This window comes from Monodelphis domestica, chromosome 2 (genome assembly GCF_027887165.1).
Source record: "Monodelphis domestica isolate mMonDom1 chromosome 2, mMonDom1.pri, whole genome shotgun sequence".
Classification (NCBI taxonomy): Eukaryota; Metazoa; Chordata; class Mammalia; order Didelphimorphia; family Didelphidae; genus Monodelphis; species Monodelphis domestica.
The window spans coordinates 10751177-10772800 of NC_077228.1; the positions used below are offsets into that span (position 1 = coordinate 10751177).

The following is a 21624-nucleotide window of genomic DNA, read 5'->3' on the forward strand; positions in this document are numbered from 1 at the left end:
AGAGAGAGACAGACAGACAGACAGACAGACAGAGAGTCAGAGAGACAGAGACAGACAGACAGAGAGTTAGAGAGACAGAGAGACAGAGACAGAGAGAGGCACAGAGAGACAGACAGAGAGAGAGTCAGAGAGAGAGAGAGAGAGAGAGAGAGAGAGAGAGAGAGAGAGAGAGAGAGAGAGAGAGAGAGAGAGCCTGGAAACCAGACAGCTCATACTTACTGTTCACTTGGAAGAGAAGAATTCCTAGACATCGCCTTTGGCGAGAGGTCATAGTCGCTGTCTGAGCGGTAGAGGAACGATTCCCGGCGCTGACTGTGCCCTGGGAAGGTGGTGTGTAGCACGAGCCCTGAGGAGGAGCCGGCCTGGGGATCCAGTGGACTTCGACCGGGGGACGGGCCATTTTCCACATCAAAACTGAAAAAGAAAACGGAGAAATTCAGTGGCTTGTTTTCTGGGGTGATGCCAAGGTTGTCAGTGACTTGGGCGTTTGAGAATTATGGGATGTTGTCAGAATTGTGCCTGTTTCCCGAAATCTCATGAGGCTTTAACTGGGTGACAGACCAGCCTTTGATGAGGTACCATATCAGTAATCGATTGCTACTGCAGTCAACAAACATTTCAGTATTTACTCTTTGCCAGACACTATGCTAACTAAACATCAGCTGTACAGAGGAAGACAAAACCTCTGGTTCTGCCCTCAAGGAGCTTACAATCTAAGGGGAGAAGACAATGGCAAATAACTATCTATCTGGAAGCCAGATACCATGTAATTTCAAGCCCTAACTACTAGGAGAAATGGGAAAACCAGGGAAGGTCTCCTGCATAAGGTGGAATCAAGGACATTGGGGAAACTAATAGGCAGAGGTGAGAGGAGGGAGAGAGAGTTCAAGAATGGGGTACAGCCAGTGCAAAGGCACGGTGCTCAGAGGGATAATGTAGAGCAGTCAGTCAATAAGCATTTATTAAGCACCTACCATGAGCCAGGCACTGAAGCACCTATTATGTGCCCAGTACTGTGCTGCTAAGCAGTAAAAAGGGCAGTCCCTGCCCTCAAGGAGCTCACAGTCTAATATGAGAGACAAGAAGCTCACAAAATGCCTCAACAAGCTACATTCAGAATAAATTGGAACTAATGCACAGAGAAAAGGCGCCAGAATTAAGCAAAGCCAGGAAAGATTTCCTACAGAACGAGGGATTTTAGACAGAACTTAAAGGAGACCAATACTTGGAGATGAGGCAGGAAGCATTCCAGGCAAGGAGGGCAGCCAGAGAAAATGCCCAAAGCTGAGAGCCCAGTGTTTTGTTTGAGGCAGAGTGAGGAGGGCAGAACCACTGGGTGGAAGAGTACATGTTCCAGAATGAGGGGTAAGAAGACTGGTAAGGCAGGAGCGGTTAGATTATAAAGGATTTGGAATGCTTAACAGAAAATTTTATGTTTGCCTTTGGAGGCAATAGGGAGCCACTAGAGTTTATTGAGTAAGGGGTGACACGTTTGGATAAAACATACCGTTGTAGCTGGGTTCTGGGATGCATAGAGGAGTAAAGTGTAAGGGGAAAAGTAGGAGGGGTCAGATTGTGAAGAGATTTAAATGCCATAAAGAGGACTTTATATTTGATTCTGATGGTAATAGGGAGCCGCTGAGTGTGACCAGGGAAAACTACTTTAGTGATGGTGGAGGATGGATTGGAGCTTGATGCAATCTGACCCCTCTTAATTCCACCTCTTTTCCTCTTTTAATTGTTTTCTCTTTATTCTGTATGTAGCCCACTTTCTGCCTATTTGTCTCCATTTTGTCTCCCATTAAGCTCCTTGAGGGCAAGGCTGTCTTTTGCCTCTTTTTTGAGTCCCCTGGCACTTAGCACAATACTTTGCACATAGTAGGTGCTCAATAATTGAATTTAATGAATTAGAATGTGAAACTGGGAGACCATTTAGAATGTTATTGTACCAATCTAGGCAAGTAGATTGGAACTAGGATGGCTATGTGAGTGGAGAGAAGGAAGCTTCTCTAAGAGAAGGTAGAAACAACCAGACTTGGCAGAGGATTGCCTATGTGTGCTGAGTGGGAATCAGGAGTCACCATTTCCTTCATTCACCATACTGATAATCGTCTGGTCGGACTGTTCAAAGTGTTTGCCAAGAGCAGTCGCCCAAAGATCGCTGCCCCATCTTTCTTTGCGGTGGGAGCTATAAGTATGCATGTCTTTAGTTCCAGGACAGCGAGTTCTAGACTTCTGCTGAGGGCAGAACTTGCCTGTAATCCTGGGAGAGGACTTCTCTGATCCCTCCCTGTGTCAAGAAAGGTCCTTGGGAGGAAGGGGGGACTTGTGTTCATGGAATCAGAATTTGAGGTCAAGGATTAGTCAGTCAATGAGCATTTATGAACCATCTGCTGTATGCCAAACATTGCTAGGTGCTGGGACAATTCCTCCAATTAAAGGGTTTCCATTCTATCATGACCTAAGAGCCAATGGATCCCACCTCTCAGCCTGTGTGTGTGTGTGGTGATTAATTATTGAGTATGTTAGAGTGGGGACTCCTTTCTGGTGTATGGGTTGAACTAGATGACAAGAAAAGCCCATTGCAACTCTGTGAATGTGTAATTCTCTAACTAAATGATTTCTCGTGGTCACCTAGGCAAGTAAGTGAGCTAAGTACCATTTGAACCCAGATCCTGTGATCCTAAACTAGACACAGTCCTCTTCCCCATCATAGACTCATGGAATCACCGGCAGGTCATTAGCTTGTGCTAAATTATGGTATACATGAGATCAGAGATCTTTTACTGGAAACAAAACCAGAGCAAAATGGAGAGGGATGGAGAGGGCAGAGAAAAATCATCCCAGAAAATGATACTGAGCTTAGAACACGAACCAAGCTCCCTCTCTGCCAAGTGGCTTCGTCACAACACAGAATTTCTGAGAGAAGAGGGGCTGGGAGCTAAGAATTTGATTAAACAGAAGCACTTTAGGGGCTTCCAGCTGAAGAATTGCATTGTCTAATTAGCCACAGACTGAATATTTTCAGATGTTTATGGACAAATTCCTGCCACCCAGAAAACACCCACTGACTGAGGAGATGAGGAACCAGCCTGAGGTGGAGCTGTATAATGCATGCAAATATAGCCACAGAGAGATTTCATTAAACTCCTAGACCCACTTAGCCTTCAGAGTATGGGTTCTATTTACTGGGGTTTGTTGAAGAGATGGTCTAGATCTACCTAGAAACAGACATCTTATGGATCCAGAAGCCCTACTGAGAAAGTTCATTCCATGCCTCTCTTACCATCCCCACTTTGATCTTCCCAAACAGTCTTAATGCATGGATTCTCATTCACCATCATCACCAGACTGCTGCCCCAGAATCCACCTATATACCTCCCCACTCACTGTACTCCGATGTTGAATGAAGACATGGGATATTTACCGTTAAGAGGAGGAGACTCGGCTGAAGTTGGGATGGGGTAGGTAGGGTTGGGGGTGGGGGTGGCAGTTCAACAACTACTTTCCCCATTTTTTGAAATCAGGAACAATGGGTGGAGTGTAGAAAGAAATGGGTTTTGAGGCAGGTAAAGAAGAATCTCTAAGCCATTAGAGTTAAGTTATTCCTTAATGGAATGGGCTTCATTATTGGAAATTCACTTCCTGGTCACTGGAGATTTTCAGGAAGAGGCTGAGTAGCTTCTGCTCCAGGTCTGGGTTGGGCCAGATGACTTCTGAAATCCCTTCAAGATCAAGATCTTAAGAGTTTATAACCCCATGACTTGGGTTTTTCCCCAGGGCAATATTGGGAGCAAACAATGATGATTTCCTGACTTTCCTATTCTACTCTGCCAACACTTTGCCCTTCTTTCTAGCTCTTCCCACATCCCCTTCTCACATCTCTTTCAGGATCTATTTCCCCTTTCCAAGGAACACCATATGGACACTATGAGTAACTTTTGTTTTATTATACTTTGCGACAATATAGTAAACAAAAGAATGAAATCTATTTTAAAATAGACACTTAAATAGAATTGCACATTGTCATCATTGTTAATATTATTTTACATGAATATATCTTATCTTGCCAGTTCTAGATCACTCTGGAATGTGTCTTCCCCATCATGTCCCAGTAGCCTCCTCACCAGGCAAAATCTCTCATTCTGCCTTTGTGACTCCTTTGATTGGTCAGTTCTTCTGGGAACTCCTTTTTTTTAAAGAAGTGTCCAAGCTATTCATTTTTACACAGTCATTCCTCCCTAGATGCCATGCTTGAATCTTCCTCCACCAAGTTCCAGTAGGGTATTTTCTCCTCCTAACTGCCACCTTTTACCTTCCTGTTCCATATTGTCTTTTTCCATGATCTCTCCTGAATTCCCAGCTGCCTGCCTAGAGGCACTGCTATGTTGTAAGTCACATCACATTCATGCTGGAAACTGAAAACGGCCTGACACCAGGCTGGCCAACTTTCTCTGGGGGGGTTTGTAAAGGTTTTCCGGGCGGTCAGGGGCCTCAGAAGCCATTTGGCAGGGCACATCCTTCTACAAATGACCTGACAAGTCTGCCTTTTGTTTGAAGGCCTTCAGGGAGGGGAAACTCATTGGAAAATTTACCCTAATCTAGGAGGTCTGACCATGCCACCTTGCCTCCTCAGTAAACTCCAATGGCTCTCCTCTAGTTCTAGGATCAGATACAAATGCCCATGATCCCATATGGGACACCTGGATGACCTTGTTTCATCACTGAAGCACTCAGAGCCTCAGTTTCCTCATTTGTAAAATGGAATAAATGACCTCTGAAGTCCCTTCTAGATATAAATGATCCTATGTATATGAGCATAGAAGAGTTTTGTTTATTATTTATTTATTTCTAAGCAGCAAGTTCCGTTTTACCACTCATGACACAGTGACCAAAGATCAAGGGAAGGGCATCTGCCTCTTCTGTCCCTTTGTTCCCAGATGGATAAGGACGCCTTCTGCTACTCCTAGTTGTTACCTGAATTTTGTTAGTTGGAGATAGAAGTGGGCGGGGGTGATATGTATGGGTAATCTAGCTTTAAGGCAGACTGGAATGGTGGGAAGTATTTTCAATTATGGTTTACAAAAGGTAATAAAGCTATTTCAGTGACTTAGAGTATATGGCAATGAGAAACCCTTAGAAAATCTCCTCTTTCCATCCTTCTCCCTCCCTCCTTTCCTCTCTCTCTCTTCTTTTCTTTCTCTTTCTCCTGCTTCCTCCCTCTCCTCTTCATTCCTTTCCCTCCTTTCTTCCTCTTTCTTTCTTCTTTCTTTCTTTCTTTCTTTCTTTCTTTCTTTCTTTCTTTCTTTCTTTCTTTCTTTCTTTCTTTCTTTCTTTCTTTCTTTCTTCCCTTCCTTCCTTCCTTCCTTCCTTTCTCTTTCTTCCTTTCTCTTTCTTTCTTTCTTCCTTCCTTCTTCCTTCCTTCCTTCCTTCCTTCCTTCCTTCCTTCCTTCCTTCCTTCCTTCCTTCCTTCCTTCCTTCCTTCCTCTTTCTTTCTTTCTTTCTTTCTTTCTTTCTTTCTTTCTTTCTTTCTTTCTTTCTTTCTTTCTTTCTTTCTTTCTTTCTTTCTTTCTTTCTTTCTTCCTTTCTTCCTTCCTTTCTCTCTCTCTCTCTCTCTCTTTCTTTCTTTCTTTCTTTCTTTCTTTCTTTCTTTCTTTCTTTCTTTCTTTCTTTCTTTCTTTCTTTCTTTCTTTCTTTCTTTCTTTCTTTCTTTCTTTCTTTCTTTCTTTCTTTCTTTCTTTCTTTCTTTCTTTCTTTCTTCCTTCTCTCTCCCTCCCTTCTTGCCTCTTTTTCTTTCTTCCTGTCTTCCTTTCTTTCTCTCTTTCTCTCCCCCCCCCCCCCTCTTTCACTTAAGACAGTACACCAGTAGATGGCAGAAACCAACTACATCTTACTCAGTCACCATTGGAAGAAAGAATGCTAGGACAGAATGCATGGAACAAGAACAGGACCCAGACAAAAATAGGATTAAAAAAAATCGAAAAGCCTGAGGCAAGCAAAAGAAGGAAGAGGGGACAGGTTCACAAGGCGCCGATGGGACCCTTAATTAAAGTAAGAGACACTAAGAGAACTTCATCCCAGAACCCCAGCTGCTAATCTTTCATCATTATTAATTCCAGATCCTTGTGTTACTGTGCAAACGGCAATTCTTGCCCAAAAGGCAGAGTCCTGAAATCACCAGGACTAATTCATACTATGATTTGGAGACGCTCCTTTTCACAGAATCATTCTCAAGGGGATCTAGTTGCTGATAACATTCTGGTTAATTCCAGCAAATTCTTATTAGAGGCTGAGCTAAGGAAGATGAAAACTTAACACTTCAGCTCACAACTGCCTCACTGTTCTCAATCAGTCTTCTATCACCTAGACTGGGGACTTTTCCCTGGTGCTTATTCAAGCCCACCTGAGAAACAAGCAGCTTGAGAAAAAATGTGTCTAGTCTGGAAAGATGAAAGCATTGTTAGAGAAACTAGTTGACGGGCACCTATTTCAATGAACAAATATAGAGTTAATGAAATATGTTGCCAAGTGGAGCCAGATGTAGACTCTAAGGCAGTAAGTCCTGAGATTGAATCCCACACTTATTCCTTGTGTGATGCTAGGCAAACCATTTAATTTTTTCCAGTCTCAGTTTTCTTATCTCTAAATTGGGAATGATAATAGCACCTACTTCTTAGGGTTGTTGTGAGGACTAAATTAAATATTATATGTAAAGAATAAGTCTTAAAAATATATGTGTACATATTTATAAATGTGAGCTATCATTATTTCTTATCTCCAGATACATACTCTCTCTCTCTCTCTCCCTTTCTCCCTCTCTCTCTGTCTCTGTCTCTGTCTGTCTCTGTCTGTCTCTGTCTCTGTCTCTCTGTCTCTCTGTCTGTCTCTGTCTGTCTCTCTTTCTGTCTCTGTCTGTCTGTCTCTCTCTGTCTCTCTGTCTCTCTCTCTGTCTGTCTGTCTCTCTCTCTGTCTCTGTCTCTCTGTCTGTCTCTCTGTGTCTCTGTCTCTGTCTCTGTCTCTGTCTCTGTCTCTGTCTCTGTCTCTCCCCTCATTACATTTGCAAGTTATTAGATTTAGCCTTCCTGGAGCTCCTAAATGAGAATACAGAGACTCTAAAGGAGGGAAGGAGGGAATGTCACTTTAATGAAGGACATACCTAATAGGAGCCTAGACCTTGAGCTGAAGGTGACTCTAAAGGCCATTTCTCTCTTCTACATTTTAGCCTACCCTTCCTGGCTTTCTCTTTTCCAAGCTCAACATCCCGATTTCTTTTAACCAGTTCTCAATGATTTTACATATACAATCCTTCATCATCCTGGTGAGCATTATGGAACTGCTTTCTATTACGGTAGAGAGGACTTCTGTTCAGATCCAGACTGGAATATAAGGGTTCTAAGGTCCTGTCCAAACTCCATCCTCTCTCAGTGATTGTAGCTACCTCTGTGGGAGGGAACAGAAATCAGATGCTTTATTATATGATCACAGAAACAGCTGGCCCCTTCCTTCTTGCTAGATTCATCTTCCTTTATTGGTGGTCCTGCCCCTTCTAAAAATTCTTTATACAGAGAAATGTTTTTAGTCAAAATTCCATTATAACAAAAAAAAATAAATGGAGTGAAAAAAATCTAAATGATAAAAGCTCTCTAGGACCTGCCCTCTAGTGCCCCCTCCCCTAGATTTTTAGCTGTTTTTATTTATTTTTCAAATATTTAATTTTTTCATGAAAAACAATTTTTACATATATATTTTTTAAAAATTTGAACTCCAAATCCTCCCCCCACTTTCCCCCTAGATTTTCCCCCTCAATGACAAGGCAAACACTTTGATATAGTTTAGACATGTATAGTCATCCAAAACATATTTCTATATTAGTCATGTTGTAGGAAAAAACCCCAAGAAAAATAAAGAAATTAAAAAAAAGTATTCTTTATTATGCATTTAGACTCTCAATTCTTTCTCTGAAGGTTGCTATTATTTTTCATCATAAATCCTTTGGAATTGTCTTGGATCATTGCATTGTTGATAATAGCTAATCTATTCATAGTCTTTTCATTAGGAATGCTTGAAAATCTTCTCTTTCATTAAATATCCATTTCTCTCCTGAAGATTATATTCAGTTTTGCTGGGTAGGTAATTTTTGGTTGTAGTCCTAGTTCCTTTGCCTTCCAAAATATTTCATTCCAAGCCCTCAGGTCCTTTAATGTAGAAGCTGTTAAATCTTGTATTATCCTGACTGTAGCTCTAAATATCTGATTTGCTTTTTGCTCCATCTTTTTTTTTTGCTGGTTCTGCTGCTCTAGAATTCATTTTGAGACATTATTCTGACATTGTCTGGATGGGAATTTGAGAGAGCTCAGGCAAATCCTTGGTTTTATTTTACCATTACGGCTTCACCATGTCCATAGTCCAATCTTTATAAGAAAAACTGTACTGGAGAAAACTAATGGAAAAAAAAAATTGTACCTCTTTTCTTCCCTCAGATTTGAATCCAGGACTTCCTGCCTCTAGGCCTGACTCTTATGAGTAACAGAGCTGCCCTCAACCTCACTAAAGTTTTAATAGTTGTTGAACATTTCTTTAGTTGGGGAAAATTGGTTATTAAATGACTTGGCCTGGATCGTGGTTTAGTTTTCTAAGTGGTTTTATATGCTATTTGGAATCCTTTCCTAGCATGTATTCTCTTGAAAGAAGAAACAAACCAGTTTGAAGAAAACACAACAGAAAATAAAAAAAAAACTACCTCTTCCTCATCTCTTCCCCCTCCCAATCACTAGATTACAAAGATGAGATTGAGGGGCTAGGGGCCAATTTTCTTGAAATTTAATTCAACTGCCTGTGACTATATTTTAGACTAAGCCTTTAATAGCTTCCCATTGTGATAGTGTTTGGAGATTTTAATGAGAAAAGAAAATGGCCCTAGATTAAAGCATTATTCTGAACAAGGTAAAAAGCGTTAAACCCATCAAATTCCAGTGGGGGAGAGAAGAATGTTTACCAAAATGAGACCACCCTTTAAGGCAAGTTTATATACTCATAACAACTGAAACTTCACAAAACAAATTAGCAGAAAATATGAGGAAGTTATTTCCTCCACAGAGTCCTACTGTGTATCTTTCCAATGCCTTCAAGACCTGACGGGTTAAGATTTTCCCCAAGGCTATATACCACCATGAGAGGATTGCCTGCTCTTTGCTTAGAGGGCCAATTTGGGGAGTCAAGAAAACTTAGAATCCACTATTTGACAAAAACTGCTGGGAAAATTGGAAGACAGTATGGGAGAGATCAGGTTTAGATCAACATCTCACACCCTACACCAAGATAAACTCAGAATGTGTGAATGACTTGAATATAAAGAAGGAAACTATAAGTTAATTAGGTGAAAACAGAATAGTTCACCTATCAGATCTTTGGGAAAGGAAAGATTTTAAGACCAAGCAAGAGTTAGAAAAATCTACAAAATGTAAAATAAATAATTTTGATTACATTAAATTAAAAAGTTTTTGTACAAACAAAACCAATGCAATCAAAATTAGAAGGGAAGCAACAAATTGGGGAAAAAAATCTTTATAACCAAAACCCCTGACAAAGGTCTAATTACTCAAATATATAAGTAGCTAAATCAATTGTACAAAAAAAAAAGAAAAAAACAAACCATTCCTCAATTGACAAATGGGCAAGGGACATGAATAGGCAATTTTAAGATAAAGAAATAAAAACTATTAAAAAGCACATGAAAAGTGTTCTAAATCTCTTATAATTAGAGAATTAGAGCACAAGAATACTCTTGTGCTCAAAGGAATAATAAACTGGAGGGATTCCATGTGAACTGGAACAACCTCCAAGAATTGATACAGAACTAGGAGAACCTTATACAGAGATAAATAGATTGTAATGGACTTCTATACTAGCAGCAATTCAATGATCCAGGACATTTCTTAGGGACTCATGAGAAAGATGCTATCCACATCCAGAGAAAGAACTGTGGGAGTAGAAACACAGAAGAAAAACAACTGCTTGATCACATGGGTCAATGGGGATATGATTGGGGACATAGACTAAATGACCACCCTAGTGCAAATATCAATAATATGGAAATAGGTTTTGATAAATGACACATGTAAAATCCAGTGGAATTTCAAGATGGCTATGGGAGGGGAATTAGGGGAGGTGAGGGAAAGAACATGAATCATGCAAACATGGAAAACATTTTCTTAAGTAATCAATTAAATACAATTTAAAAAAAGAAAGAAGAATTGGGTTCAAGTCTTGTCTCTAATACAAGTGGATATATGCTCTTTATTACCCAATGTCCCAGGCAGCTAAGCCGATTAGGAATAACTGTCCAGCTGAGGTACACCAGTGGAGGTAGTTTTCATCTTGGGAATTACTCTACACCATAGAAATCTTCAAGAATGACTATTATCTTTCTTGATTTCTTTTTTGATTTCTTCTTTTGATTTCTTGACAATCTATTCTCTCAAATGGAGGGAGAGAGTGGTCATGAATTCACTGATGTTGGAAACTTCCTAAAGTAGAAACTCCTTTCACTGATACTCATCTGTATGTTATATCCAACACTATATCAATGACTTAACCCTAACTCAACCTCTACCTGAACCCCCCCCCCCATTTCTGCAAAACAAGATTCCTGTATGACAAATTCTTGGAAACTGACATAATTTTTTCTTGTTTATGAGCCCCCCCCCCCCCCCCCATGCGTGGAGCACAATGTTTCTTATGCTAAGCAAAACAAGTCTAATTGCCTTTCCAAATGAATTATTTTCTTTAATTTGGGATAGTTTTCCTGTGACCTTCCTCCTTTCCAAACACTAACATTCATCCCATTTGTAGAGAAAATGATCTGGAACAAAGGAGACCCAGAAGGAACAGTCAAGCTAGGATAAGAAGAACCAGGGCTCGTTTTTTAATAAACGTGAGGAAAGGGAGAGTATAAGACAGGGTTCAAATCCTGCCTCTGACAATACCTATATGACTTTAGGCAAGTCATTTGAGTTCTTTGGGCCTCAGTTTCCTTATTTATCCAATGAGTGTTTTGGACTTGATAACCTCTGACATTCTTTTCTAGATCTGTGATTTGTTTGAACTTGAAATGAAGGAAACCAGCCTTCAAGAATAGCCTGAATTTCCCACTGGAAACCGTTCAAGATGGCAAATGGGCCCAGTGTATTTCGAATGACTAGGTGAGTGGAGAAAGGAGGCAGAAGATGAAAAAACCTTGTTTTCTGCACTGGGAACAGAATGGATTGAATCCTTCAAGAATCTCTCTATCACAAAGAACTTACTGTTTTGTAAGAGTATTTCCAGTGGCTTCAATAAATAAGAAAACAAGATTGATGGAGAATGATTAAAGAGAGGAGAGTCTTTTAAAGAGCATTCCAGGAGCAAAGATATTACTGATCAAAAGAAGGATTTCTTTAGAGAAAATCTGTCCTTCAGGGAGGCATAACCCAATTTCCTTACCTTTTTTAATGATCCTTCATTAACTTGAATTCAATGGAGTTTTAAAGGAGGAAGGGGAATTTAGCGATAGAAGAACCCTCAGAGATTTTCTAGTCCAATGTCATTTTATATACAAAAAATTCAGCTATAAATATAATGCTAGGAACTGGATCTGAGATTTCATGGATAAAGAGACCTTCCAGGTGAAGAAACTCTCTACTGTTAAAAGTTAGCCTTCCTTTGTAATCTTCATTCTTAGGATATTGCCCAGAACACTGAAGGAAGTGACTTGCTTAGGGTCACGCAACAGTAGTCACCAAGGATGGGACCTGAAGCCAGGTCTCTTGGCTTCAAGGCCAGGTCTCTAGTAAAGCCTTCTACTTGCTTCTAGAAATATAATTACTACCTAAAACCTTCCTGTTTTTAAGGCATTGAACACAGAAATGCAGAGGTGATATCAGATTCTGTTGTTTCTCACAGCTGGACCCTCTCCCTCTTCTACTTTATTCCCATGATTTGTCTTTTGCACACATGTTGGGGGAGGAAATTCAGGTAACTGTGTCATCTGGGTTTACCATAAATCCACATTATCTAATGTTCACTGCAGTTTCAGGGCTGCTTGACATTTTTTTATTCTTTCTTGATTGACTCTTTATCACATTCTTGTAACTATTTGTTCTAAATCTTTTCTTCTCCCCTCATGAACCCAAAGGCTATCCATAATGATAAAAGAATAGAGCAGTAAAAAGGGAAGTAAACTAAATGACCCAAGACTTGGGCTTAAATACTAGCTCTGATATTTGCAACCTGTATGACTTTGGACAAAGAATTTAACCTCACTGGTTCTTGGTCTTCTCAAGTCCAGAATGCCCTATCCTCTTACATCCATCTATTCCTATTCCTTCCTTCCTTCCTTCCTTCCTTCCTTCCTTCCTTCCTTCCTTCCTTCCTTCCTTCCTTCCTTCCTTCTTCCCTCCCTCTCTTTCTTTCTTTCTTTCTTTCTTTCTTTCTTTCTTTCTTTCTTTCTTTCTTTCTTTCTTTCTTTCTTTCTTTCTTTCTTTCTTTCTTTCTTTCTTTCTTTCTTTCTTTCTTTCTTTCTTTCTTTCTTTCTTTCCTTCCTTCCTTCCTTCCTTCCTTCCTCCCTTCCTTCCTTCCCTCCTCCCTTCCTTCTTCCCTTTTTTTCTTTTCTTTTCTCCTTCTTTCCCTCTCCTCCCTCTCTTTCCCTCCCTCTCCCGCTTCCTTCTCCCCTTCCTTCCTTCCCCAGTTATCCCCTGTATGTTCTATCAAGGGATGGAATGTGCCCATTTGAGGTCTTCCTTCTTGCCCCATTAAGAACGCTGCCTGATCGGCACCAGACAATCAAGGCCAGATTCTGTCTTGGATGGGCTTTAGCGCATCAGTCTAGAAATAGACCAGTGTGCAATTCTATTAGGAATCCACGAGACTCTCCAGGCTTCGCTGCTCTCTCTGCCTATTTTTAGCAATAGAAGTACGCAATCAAAGCCCCAAGGATGCCTTCAGAGCCACATCTTGGCCTCCTCAACAAAGCAATTCTGCTTTCCATTATCATATCTTGGGCCCTGGAAAGTATGTGGCAGCCCTGGGGAGGCAGGAAAGGGGGAGGGGGGGCATGACTTCATCTGCTGAAGGAAGAAGAAAACCGATTGAAATGCTTCGCTTCACTTATAGGCACCACAGAAAAGGGGGCAAATCTTCTCCCCGTCCCCAGTTACAAACTGAATCCTGCTTTGTGCCAGGCACTGAGTGCCAGGCATGGGATCAAAAAGAGACAAAAGGCAATTTCTGCCCTTGAGGAACTTACAGTCTAAGGGGAGAGACCACAAGCAAACAAGCACAGGAGCCCCAGGATTGTTGCCAGGATTCAAGGAGATAATTTTAGGAAAGTGCTTAGCACAGAGCCCAGCACATAGTAGGTGCTTTATAAATGTATGTTCTATGTTTCTCTCCTTCCTCCCATTTCAGATACGAAGAATCTGAGATTCAATTAGAAGAGATTCAATAAAAGCGAAATAGTTCATAAATGGCTGTAGCCAGCACTAGAAACAGCAAAACAACCAATCAGCATTAATTCAGCACTCACTGTGTGCTGGGCAGAGGAGATATAAAGACCAGAATGAACACTAGTCTCTTTCCTCAAGGAGTTTACAGTGCAATGCTCTTTCTACCACACTTTGAGAGCTAAGGAATGCAGATATTCACTGGGCCCATTATACAGATAAAGAAATAAATGTTCAGTGGACAAGATAGCCTTCCCATGGTGCCACAGCTAATAGCATTTACTATGAACTGAGAACATTTTTTTTTACTGTTCTAAATGCTCAGGATACAAGTGCAGCAACATAGTTCCTGCCCTCAAGGGGATTATATTCTAAATGGGGAAAGACAACACATATAGGGGGGTAGACAGCAGGGAGGATTTTTTCCCCAATGTACCACTAACCTCATTAAGTCCTTTTGTAACAAGGAAAAACTGACTCAAGGGGATAGCCCCCAATGTATGAGACATTCTGCCCCCATAGTCCACACTCCTTTACCTAAAGGCGCTTCATAATCTCTTCTGCTGATTCATGACCTCAATATCTATCTAGTCTCTTCATTCTCTGTATTTTTTATGTGTCCAAAACTTTCAGGGTATCCATTCTGAGCTCTACCCTTTAAGCAGTGTTGAACCTGACCCCAACTCCCTTTTTTCCAATGTGCTTCAGTCCCAGGACAAAGTCACTGTCTCATGGTAGGTGCCTCCCCTCACAAAGCCCTGATCATAGAGCCTGTCAGTGATCAAGACCCTTCCCTCATTACTTTCCCTCCTCCGTTTATCTCAAAATCTCCTCTCTGAATTCATGCCCTTATAATCCCCCACGTGCCAATGGGCTCCAGAGTTCTATCTTCCCCTTTTCAAAGTAGGAAGAGAGGATGAATGGTCTTTTAAAGCATGAAATCCCCCAGACCACATCCAGTACACCATTTCCATCCTCCTTCATAGTCTACCTCTCTTCGTTCATCGATGGAAACTCTTCCCTAAAGCAAAGTAAATTCTCCTTTCCCTCCCTTTTTCAGTCCTTTCCCTCCTCTTCATCTACCCCTTGGCAGGGTTTTCATGATTTGTTCCAATGAACCAAGAATGCACAAGCTCTATTCACCCTTTAAATATCCATTTCCTTCTTTTGTCTTCTCATTCCTTGATTCCCTCTTCAATGGAGAAACTATATGAGTTGACCTCAGTATTTCTTCTTAAATTTCTCAATAACCTCATCCCCAACTGTCATCATGTGAACATTCCCAACACAAGCGTGAGTTTCCTCTTTAATGCCCCACGACTTTAGCTCCCTAGGAATTTGCCCGGTTGGACCAGAACATCTGTGCCAATAATCAAGATGTCTCAGGGCTACTCATTATGTGTTTCTGACTCAGAGAAGGGGTCTCTGGACTTCTCACAGAGGATGAGGCCAACAGCTTCTGTTTCACAATGTTCTTTCTTAATAAATTGCCCTCACAAGGTGACATCAGTCTCCTTGAGGAATTGAGTTGATTCACCCACACCTTCATCATGGATCTTATGAATTTCATCAGTCATGGCTTCAGTTCTTTCTTGTGGCCTGTCTATTTTTTGATAACGAGTTAGAGGATGATGTCCATGACACTCCAGAAATATAGGTCACACTGAGCTCTGCCCACATGGTCTGCCTCATTGTGTTCTCCATCTTGGGAGTCATTACCAATCACAGATGAAAGAGAGTCACCAGAATATCCTGCTTAACTTTAGGTCTAAGAATTTCCATTCCTAGGAAAGAGTTTGGGTTCAGAGCCATTGTTCTCACACTGTGTGGTTCAGCCATCAAAAGTTCCTTGTAATCCATAAAGCAAAAAACCCAGATTGTTCTCTGTTTCATCTAGTTCAGCTTCCATACATAGCCCCATGAAGAGTCCACAGAGCTGGCCTAAGGACACATGCATAGATGCTATTGCCAAACAATAAACTTGGGTCCAGAGTCAAATAGGAGGAAGACAGAGGCCTGAGCTGCCTTTGGGAAAGTCAGCAATAACACTGAGCTTCTCTCTGAAACCAGAGGCACCAATATTCTTCTCGTGATGGTGGATGGCTACAAATCAAGAAATACCATAAGCTCCCAAGAATCCAAAGTTCAGGTCACCTAAGAGTCACCAAAGAAGAGAGAAGCAAATAGAAGCAGCCTGTGCCGCCATTTTACTGATGATGACTTGTGTAAAAATATCAGCCATAGGCATTAACTACCAGAAAATGAGGTGGGCTGGCCAGGTAGCAAGAGATCATGGGCTGTCCAAAGAACCAGAGAAATACTATTTATTGCTGCCGCTGTTATAGCTACGAGTAATGGTGGTTGCCCACATTGCCCAGTGACTAACAGGAACAGTAAGAGGGCCTGGACCTGTGATTTCATAGCCCCAAATTGCTCCCATGTGAGGAAATTCTCCATACTGATACAGGCTAGTATTTTCTGCAGCTTACAGTCTAGGAGACCCGTCTAGATTTCTGAGAAGTCAAAGGACTTACACAGAGTCACACAGCCTGCATAGATGGACTTGAGCTCATGTCTGATGAGTTTCCAGGCCAGCTTTCTCTCTACCAACCACTGCCATCATCACGAACAGTTACAGTGATGATAACGATGATGACAACAATAACATTATTAAAACACTATCTTTTATATTACAATATTATCTGCCATTTGGACAGAGCGTCGTCAAGACTTAGAAAGTTCCTGTTGGGCATGTTTGATTCTTGCACCAATTCTCTGAGTTAGGTAGTAACAAAAGCTCAAAGTGAATTGCCTTGCCCAAGGGTCATAGTATCTAAGGTATGATTTGAATCCAGGACTTCCTGGTGCCAAGTCCAGCCTTCTGTCTACCATGCACTACCATTCCCCCTGAACATGCTAAGTGGACCCCATGTGAAAGCTTTATGGGTCAAGAGAAATAAGAGCTGGGAAGCCAGAGAGAAGGTGTGATCTATGTTCTTGGAGGAAAGTAACCACGTCAGTGAGGTTATAGATCTTTCTAAGAGTTAAATAAATAAACTCAGAAGAGGAGATGAGCCAGTCAAAGCAACCTCACAAGCATCGGATGGGGGTACAGAACTAATTGTTTATTGTGCCAGACATTATGTTAAGGACTTTGCAGACATGAATTGTCTCATTTGATCCTCACAGCAACTGGGACAGGGAGGCAGATACCATTATTATCCTCATTTTACAGATAAGGAAACTGAGGCTGAGAAAGGTGAAATGATTTGCCCAGAATCACACAGTGAGTGTCAGAGACCAGGTTTGGACTCTGGGCCCAGTGTTTTGTCCACTGGATCACTTTGCTGCCAGATGAGGAAACCAAGTCCTAGAGAAGTCTCAACCTACTCTGTCCACCAAATATTTTGGTCAGAAAAAGCCAAAGTTCATTAGGAGGGATTGCTCCATCTGATTTACTGTATTTCCTCAAGCCTATCTAATCCTTTCAAGCCATTCTCCTTCAAGGTCCATCAATTTTAATGTAAGTAAACAGCCTACCGCCAGAAAACGTTCAGTTCCAATTTGAAGACACCTTTCTCTAATTCTCAATTTCCCAGCCTGCCCACAGTAAATACAGACCTACGCTATTAGGAAAAAGGAGGCCAGGTCAAAATAATGCATGGCTCAGTTGGTGGTAGAGAATCGACTGATAAGAGGACAGATTGCCAACAAGAGAGGGCAATGACTCTAGATGGCCGTGTCTCTCCCACTTCTAATGCCAAAGGCCCAATCCCAGGCCCATCCATCTTCACTGCCTCTCATTACAGAGGGATTCTTTGCAGTGGCAAAAACGAGCTTGGATAATCGATAGCAACATTAGGCGGCTCTCGATGGAAAGTTCTTTTATGGAGTTGATAGATTCTTGGAATAAGAAAATGGTAGAGCTGAGCTGGAGGTCATTTAGCCCAAGCCTGTCAATTTCCAGATGAGCCACCAAACAAAGGCCAGGGAGGGTCAATCCAGCCTTGTTCGGGTCATAGAGGACGTAAATAAAAGAGTTAAAATTCAAACCCAGGTTATATGACTCTCGATCCAAAGGTTTTTGCATTCTTCTACTGTGACTCTAAAATGAATCGAATTGAATCCATAGCAATCTCACAAGCATTTCTTAAGTCCAGATGCTTACCATGTAGTAGGTAAGTCTACAAGGCAGTATGCTATAGTAGAGAGAGGGTCTGACTTGGAGTTAGGAATGAATGGATGGATGAATGAATGGATGATAAAACATTTACTAAGCGCCTACTCTATGCCAGTCACTGCTAACCAGGGGGCATACAAATACAAAGGGGAACAGTCACTGGACTCAATATGAGAACCCGAAGTTCTAAGAGGGGAAAATCTCCATATAGGAGAGTGGTGTCCAGGGAAGGCCATTTGGGCCTGGGGGAGTCCCAGGGGTCATAGGTGAAACCGTAAAGTAGTCCATGACGACACTGATTTCATTACTATTCTCAGAACAAGAGGTGGAAGGTAGGGGGGCATGGGATAATCATGTATGCACATGGCAGTCTGGCCAGTGGAAAGAACCATTTGGGGTTCAAAGCTGGATGGAATGTGGAGCAGAGATGGACAACTGAATATAGCCAGGCATCTAGCATTTAGGAAACACCTACTATGTGCCAGGCACTTTGTTAAGAATGGGGAATATAAGGGAAAGCAAAAATCAGTCCCTTCTCTGGTAGCTCATAGTTATCGGAAGATAGGAAGATCTAGGTTCAGGTTCTAGCATGCATGTTGAATAGATGGTTAGGGGAAGTAGGGAGATAGAGATTAGACCTGTGATTCCACTGATATAGATAACTCCCAGATTCCCTTGTCAATGGAATGTCAAGAGAGCTTAGAGGTCAAGAGACTTACCTACAGTACCAGAGCCAGGATATGTAGAAATGGGACTTTCTGGCTTGGGCTGGCTACACCATGGTGCCTCACTAGTTATATGGCCATGAGCAACTCACTTAACTTCTGAGAACCCAGACTCTAAGACTGGACTAGACTAGACTTTTTAAGGAAGACTAAAAATGACCAATTTTTAAGACTAGAAGCTACCAATACATTGTTGATGTGCATCAGCATAGGGCATTTCCACACTGGGAATCCTCTATCTCCAGCTATAACTGTGCCTGTCCATCCAGACCTCTCTGTTAAGCTCGAGGACTACAACTATAACTTTAAAAACAATCCTGGCCCTCCAGGAATTAGATGGTCTGCAAAACTTAGTCTTCCATACCAAATCCTTCCCTTCCCATGGCATCGAGCCTTCTATCCCTTTGGTTTTGTCATCCAGAAATTAGGGAGATTGGTCTAGATGACCTAGAAAGATCCCTTATGGCTCTGAATCCAGTACTCTTCACAAGATCAGCTGCCACCGAGAGTAGGTGGCTTTTAATGCCTTGAATCTTCAGTCTGGTTCTGGCTAAAAGCAGAGGAGGCAGAAAGAAAAGCCAATCTCACTCAAATTAGGTGCCTCTTATATAAAGTCCTGCATTCCATAACTGGACCAAAAGAAGTCATTGCCTATTAACCAGAACTTGTTTTTTCTCAGCCAACCAATTGATCAAAGAATCAATTAGTCTATAAGTATTTATTAAATTTCTTTGTTCCCAAAGGACAACTAGCTGGCAGAGCGGATGAACTTTCTGATCTACAGTCAAGAAGACTTCTCTTCTGGAGTTCAAATCTGGCCTTGAACACATAGTAACTTTGTGACCCTGGACAAGTCATTTCACCCTGTTTGCCTTAATTTCTTCATCTATGAAATGTCCTGGAGAAAGAAATGGCAACCCTTCCAGTATTTTTGATAAGGAGATTCCAAATGGAGTCAAGAAGAGTCAGACATAACTGGAAGTGACTGAACGCCACGTTCCAAGAAACATACTGGATGCTGGGGATGCAGAAGCCAACAGTCCGTGCCTTCAAGGAGATCTTACCTTCCACTGAGGGAGACAATCTGTAAAGAAAATATACCCAAGATAATGCTTAACTAATGAAATGGTTTGTGGTGGGCAAGATAGGAGGGACGAGTAGCAGGGGAGGACAGATGAGGTCTCGTGTAAAAGGTTGAATGTTGAATTCTGAAGGAAATTAGGAATCCTAAGAGATGGAGTTGAGGAGGGAGAGCATTCTAGGCTGGGGGCACAGCCTAGACAAAGGAGATGGAGAATCCAGGAGAAGACTATCAAGGAAGTCAGTATGCTAAATTATTTGGAAAGGAGGGAAAAAAGCCCTCTGTTATCCAGGACCATTGGCTTCTCAACAAATCAATCAACAAGCATTTATTAAACAATCAGTGACTGGAGCTTCAAGAAGATCTGGGTTCAAATCCTACACATAACATTCATCAGTTATTTCAACTGTAAGTGCCTGAGGCAACTTTCTAAGACTTAACGTATAGAGCACATTTAGGTTGCTGATCTGTATTAGTAGAACTTCCTCTTAAGGATGAATTTCTGGAATTGAACCAAAAAGGAAAAAAAATGGATCCAGGTATTCTGCTAGGCAGTGGAGATATCATTATAAAAGTGAGATAATCTGTACCTTCAAACATCTTATATTCAACCAGGAAGAATACAAAATGTCCAGAAAATAGTAGATGCAAAATACATACAAACGAACATAGCACGACTGGGGAGAGGACACTAACAAATGGAAAGATCAGGGAAGGTTTCTTAAAGGAGCTGACCCATAACTTAAGCCCTGAAGGTCCCTTCCACTCTTTGATGGTCCCTCTTGTGTCTCATTAGCCACAGTAGAGCTCCTGGGCAGAGAAAAGGAATGCATATTTATTGGGTGTGGAAAACAAACCTTTATGATCATGGAGTAAAGAGATTTCACGTGGGAGGGAAAGGACTTCAGGCTTGGAGATTGGACGTGGGCATTTTATGAAGCATAATCAATAGGACAGAGAATGCCCAGAGGAACGTCCAGACAACCAGGATGGCGAAGAACCTCCCGGTCATGCCATATGTGGATCAGGTGATGGACTTGGGAAGGTCAGGTCAGAGAAGAGCTGAGGCTTGGGCCCCAGACAACCAAATAGGAGTCCTGGAAAGAATTTCAAAGAGGAAAATGCAGACTTGATGTCGGGGAAGACATTTCCTAAGAATTTGAGCTGTCCGAAGTGATATTGGCTGCTCTTGGTGGCTGTGGGAGAATCCCTCTCCTTCTTTCCCCCATTGGAGGGTCATTACATCAAGCTTGGATGATCCCTTGTTGGGATAATTGTAGTCATTGCCACTAATCCATACATAAAGATCTCTGGCTGCCATATTGACTCAGCTTTAAAATGCAACGTTTGTCCATGTTTCATTTATTTTGTTAAATATGTCCCAATTACTTCTTAATCCAGTTGCTGGGGAGTGTGGTGGGCTCGGTGTAGTTGAATCTCTATTGTAGAGGGAATATTGATTTTATTTTTGGTAAGAGTTAGACCAGATGGGCCCTGAGGTACCTGAGACTCTGGGCACAAATAAATGTCTTTCTCCCATTTCCGGGGGCAATAGAGTTTGCCACTCTTTGAACATAAGGTTTCAGAATTGGATGGAACCTTAGAAGGCATCTCCCTGCACTCTGCCCCCAACCCAGCCATCTGACATAGGAGGAAATGGAGATCCTCAGAAGTGGAGTGGGAGCCAGCTCTGCCCATCTGCTTCGAAGATCAGGGCTCTCCTCACTTCAGGGGTATTCTTCAGAGAGAAAACAGAGAGGCTTGTGGGAAAGTATTTGGATTGGAAAGAATTTGACTAGAGAGACCAGCAGGTGGTGCCCCAGGATCACTTCTTTCCTGAGCCCTGCTATGGGGAAGAAAGAAAGAGCCAGGGAGATCCAGCTCCCAGGGGGAAGACATAGAACAGAAGGGATCTTCAGAAACCATCAAGACCAATACCCTTGTTTCACAGATAAGGAAACTGAGGCTCAGGGAATACATGTGACTTGTCTAAGGTCACAAGGTAATTCCTGGAAGAGCTGGGATATGGATGCAGGTCCTCTGGTTCTAAACCTGGTGGTATTTCCACTGATCTGGCTGAACCTAGAGTATCACTCCCTTCTTTTTCTTCCCAGGTCGTAGTCTACTTTGGACCTAACTTTTCACATCTTTAAGAATCAA

The 21624-nt window shown here is 41.7% G+C and overlaps 1 protein-coding gene across 6 annotated transcripts in view; it reads right to left on the minus strand.

Annotated features, from left to right (window-relative positions):
• Positions 1–21624, minus strand: part of PDE4B (phosphodiesterase 4B) — a 712123-nt gene that overhangs the window by 165859 nt on the left and 524640 nt on the right. For all 6 annotated transcript variants that reach the window (XM_056815007.1, XM_056815010.1, XM_056815011.1 and 3 more), the window contains one exon: positions 220–414. In XM_056815007.1, the coding sequence (XP_056670985.1) occupies positions 220–414 (195 nt within the window). The remainder of the gene's footprint in view (positions 1–219; positions 415–21624) is intronic.